General features: G+C 37.2%; 1 protein-coding gene across 1 annotated transcript in view; it reads right to left on the bottom strand.

The window, feature by feature from the left end:
* Positions 1-3778, bottom strand: part of LOC101587430 (UDP-glucuronosyltransferase 2B14-like) — a 20986-nt gene extending 17208 nt beyond the window's left edge. Inside the window, exon 1 of the mRNA XM_004648219.3 lies at positions 3020-3778. Coding sequence (XP_004648276.3) covers positions 3020-3746 — 727 coding nt within the window. The 5' untranslated portion in view covers positions 3747-3778. The remainder of the gene's footprint in view (positions 1-3019) is intronic.
* Positions 3779-4024: the final 246 nt, after the last annotated feature.

The following is a 4024-nucleotide window of genomic DNA, read 5'->3' as shown; positions in this document are numbered from 1 at the left end:
ACACTCTCTCAGGCTTTTATAGAGAGCACATTGGCCAAGCAATGGCCGTGACTCATCCACATGGCTGCACTGACAAAGGTTCTACAATCTGTGGTGCAAGATCTCAGGATACATCCTGAGGGCATTTCACTGACCTTCTCAGACGAAAAAGCTACAACTCTTGTTGCATAGGTCCTGCTTTACCTTGGTCTTAACCATCCTGTAGAAAAGTATGAAGATGAAATGTAGGAAATAAAGCCATACTGTTAAGTTGAGCTGTGGGGGACTCAGGTCAATAATTTCTGACATTGCCAGTTAAACAGAAGACCCAATGCTATTATGAGCTACTGGACTCTTTTAGAATATTTTGCTGAGTTCACACACCTATATTATTCAATAATGTAACTTAGAAAAAATGGGGTATACCTATGAATGTCCATTTTTGTATCTGTGTATTCAAAGTGGATAGGATAGATATATAGTTGCATTCTCTTAATGAATAGAATGATTTGTTCTAATGGTGTTTGTAAATATTATCACATGTCCGCATGTTGTACAGCAATTAATCACTAAGATGAATATATGCAGTGTATTATTTGTTGAAACTGTACTTCCAATTAGATTTGAAACTGTCTCATTGCTATCTGTTTATCAATAAAACTTTGAAAACAGAAAAAAATAAATAAAAAAGTAAAACACAGGAAACAATTCTATCTCCATCACTGCATAATCCTATAATTATAATGAGATATATTTCTTAGTATTTTTCAGTCTACTTTCAGTACTTCAGCACACTGATTCCTACTCTTCTAAGAAAATTCTCAATGTTTTAATTACAGTTAAAATTCTGATATCTATTATATTTTTGTTCACTTTAAAATATTTATTACATACACATACGTGCATCTGCTACCAAGAAAAATTTGTGGAGACTGTAAAACTAGAGGTTTGCCTTCTCCATAGCCTTGACTCTTATTTTTTATTGTATTTTTAATAAAAGGTCTACAGGGTATTCAGGGTCTCACTACTAGATCAGACCCATAGCGATCCACCTTTTACTGCTTTATTTAAATGATGAAGAATAACTTTGAAAAGTGGAATCTAATGTCTTCATTAGTTTTCTCTCATTGCTGGAACAAAATACCTGACATCCAAGATTAAGGAAGGAAGGTTTATTAGCTCGCAGTTTGTGGAGTTTTCAGTCCATATTCAGCTGTCCATATTTAATTGCTTAATGAATATCTAAGTAAGGCAGACTTGCACACGGAAGAGGACAGAGAACTGCAAAGAGAAAGAGAGAGGAGGAGCGGCAACAATGGCAGCAGACAGCAAGTCTCTACTCCTTATATTGCCTTTAGGATATACACCCCAGGCAATGTGTAACACTCACACCCATAATCCGAGGAGTACTCAGACTCATAATCCAAGCTTTGGATCATGAATTAATTGCAAACTTTATAACCATGTCCCATGACTGTGTGAGACTTTGGGGAGACAAATACACACAATGCATAATATCAAATTAGATTTATGTCCCTATTTATAAAAAAAATATTTTGTGTCTTTACACAAGATAATTAGTAACTACCTAATGAAGGAATGAGAAATCATAGAGTACCATGTGTTTCACCTGTGAAGAAAAACCAGATTGTGGAAAATAATTTAATTTTATGTAATATAACTGATAGCTGAAGGAAATACTATTCAGTGATTAGTAGATAGTTGTACTACTTCTTAACCTGCAGGCCAGCTTTCCAAAATAATGAGAGGTTTCCAATGTCCTTTAATAAAATGTAAAATGATACAGAAAAAAAATGGATATCTAATTGCTTAAGGAAATCTAAGTAAGGGCTGGGAGATAGCTCATAGGGCTAAGCTCCTGCTTAAGCAAGCTCACAGACTACGATTTGAATTTTTGTATCACATGCTTGGCTATCCCTGCCCTGGTGCACACTGAGCCAGCCATCAAGACCAGACCAGATAGCCATGCCTGTAATCCCAGCACTGAGGAGGTTGAAAGCAGGCAGATCACTATTAGCTCTAGCTGAGTAGTGAGACCCTGTACTAAATACATTTAAAAGAGAAAGAAAGAAAGAAAGAAAAAGAAAGAAAGAAAGAAAGAAAGAAAGAAAGAAAGAAAGAAAGATAGCCTAAGTGTCACAATATTTAGTTGTATGTGAACTTTAATGTGGGGACATTTTTTTAAGAGTAGGAAAGATATAGACTGGCCAAATAGCTCAGCAGATTAAAGCACCTGCAAGCAGGAACCAGGGGCTATGGATTCAATCCCTAGGCCTGCCATGCTGGACCCACTCCAGGGGCATGCTGAGAGGTCAATTGAGATTGGGCATCCCAGCACTTGGGAGGCTGTAAACAGGAGAATCACTATGAGTCTGAACTAGTAGTGAGATCCTGAACACTACTTGCTCCTGTAGAACACTACTTTTCCCTAAAATTTAGGGGAAAAAAAGAGTAGGAAATACTTTTTGGGAGTTAGAAAGTTTCTAAGAGAATGGGGCCCTAAAAAAGGGTTGCTTTCTAATCCTATTTTTCTGGTGTGCTTTATTAAGTAAAGCCATGAGGTGAGGTGTTTAAGGTAGAATAGAACTCTAATTAGTCAGTAAGACAAGGGCAGTCTCTCAGGTAAAACTGATCAAAGGAGATCAAATTGGGAAGCAAGTCACGGAGCAAGCACACATGGGCCAGACACTGATGTCCCCAGAAAGGGTGGATTATGCAGGGTTTGGTCCTCCATTCAAGGAGATTTATATCTACTCAGAATATCAACCATTTCTGTTCTTCCCCAGAGCAAGTAAAGGGGTGCAGCTGCTCCTCTGTTCCTCTTTTCTTGAAGCCTGTTCGGACTTCTAACTCATCTTACTAACAAAGATTTTCAACAGTAGTTGGGAGACTGAAATTTTTATACATGATTTCTTCGTCTGAGCTATGAAAGATGCATCCCTTATTACCCATGCATGAACATACTTCAAAAGCATAGAGAAATTAAGACTTCACAAGAGCAATAGGAAATATGACTTACCTAAAACTTCACTGTAAAATTGATCCCATTTCTTTTCATTAAATGTCTGAAACCAAAAGTCAAAATATAGCAAGTACATCATGTTTTTTACTCTTTCCATGAAAGTCATCTGACCACTTAATCCTGATGAAATAATAGGTACATAAGAAGGAGGAAATAGAAGCCCTGCGCTGTACTTCTCATACGTGTATCCAGGGGAAAAGCGCAGGGTGTACACAAAAGGAATTTTCAGTAGCTCGGCCAGCAGCTCACCACCAGCAAATACAGTATCTGCAAGAAGGACGTCAAACTTTGATTCTTGTAATTTTGTCAGAAGTTTCTTGTTCAAAACTGCATCTTTACAAATGCTTTGACAGATATCAGAATATTCCCAGAAGAATTTCTGTACTAGTGGAAAGGGTTGACTGTAGATATGCTTTGCAGATTCATAGATGAAGTTATCAACCAACTGCCTGAAAAACATCTTCAGTCCTTCAGCAGTGACAGATGTAGGAAAAGTTTCAAATTTTATACCAGATGGATGATTGTGATCAATAAAAACAGAAGATGAAGGTCTGAGAACTGTCACTTCATGTCCCCTCTGTACAAGTTCAACTAGTATTACCTTTGCATTCATCCAGTGGCTGAAATCCATTTGCCACACCAGCACCTTGGCACATTTTGCAGTGTTAAAGTAACAACATAGCTGTAGCAACAGCAGCAGAAGAGCTCTCAGCATACTTGACATCCTGGTGAATACAACTGTGTCCTTTTACAGTGCGTTGTATTCTATCCTTATTCAAGATATTTGCTAACAGCCATGTGAAGAAAGCAAAAAGTTAAAGTGTAACTTCTATTAGTTAATGAATACATTAAATGACATGACAGTGAATGAACTTTGAGAACAAATGAAAAACTCAAACCTAGATTGTGGCACATTTTGAAAATCACTTGGATATTGTTTTATAGATTAAGGACTTTGACCTAGTGAAATGTAGATTACTTGTCTGTGTGAGCCACCTGCAT

The sequence above is a fragment of the Octodon degus genome, unplaced genomic scaffold, assembly GCF_000260255.1.
Source record: "Octodon degus isolate 3935 unplaced genomic scaffold, OctDeg1.0 scaffold00365, whole genome shotgun sequence".
NCBI classification, from domain to species: domain Eukaryota; kingdom Metazoa; phylum Chordata; class Mammalia; order Rodentia; family Octodontidae; genus Octodon; species Octodon degus.
Note: the sequence above shows the minus strand (reverse complement) of the source record. Positions and strands in the feature narration are given on the sequence as shown.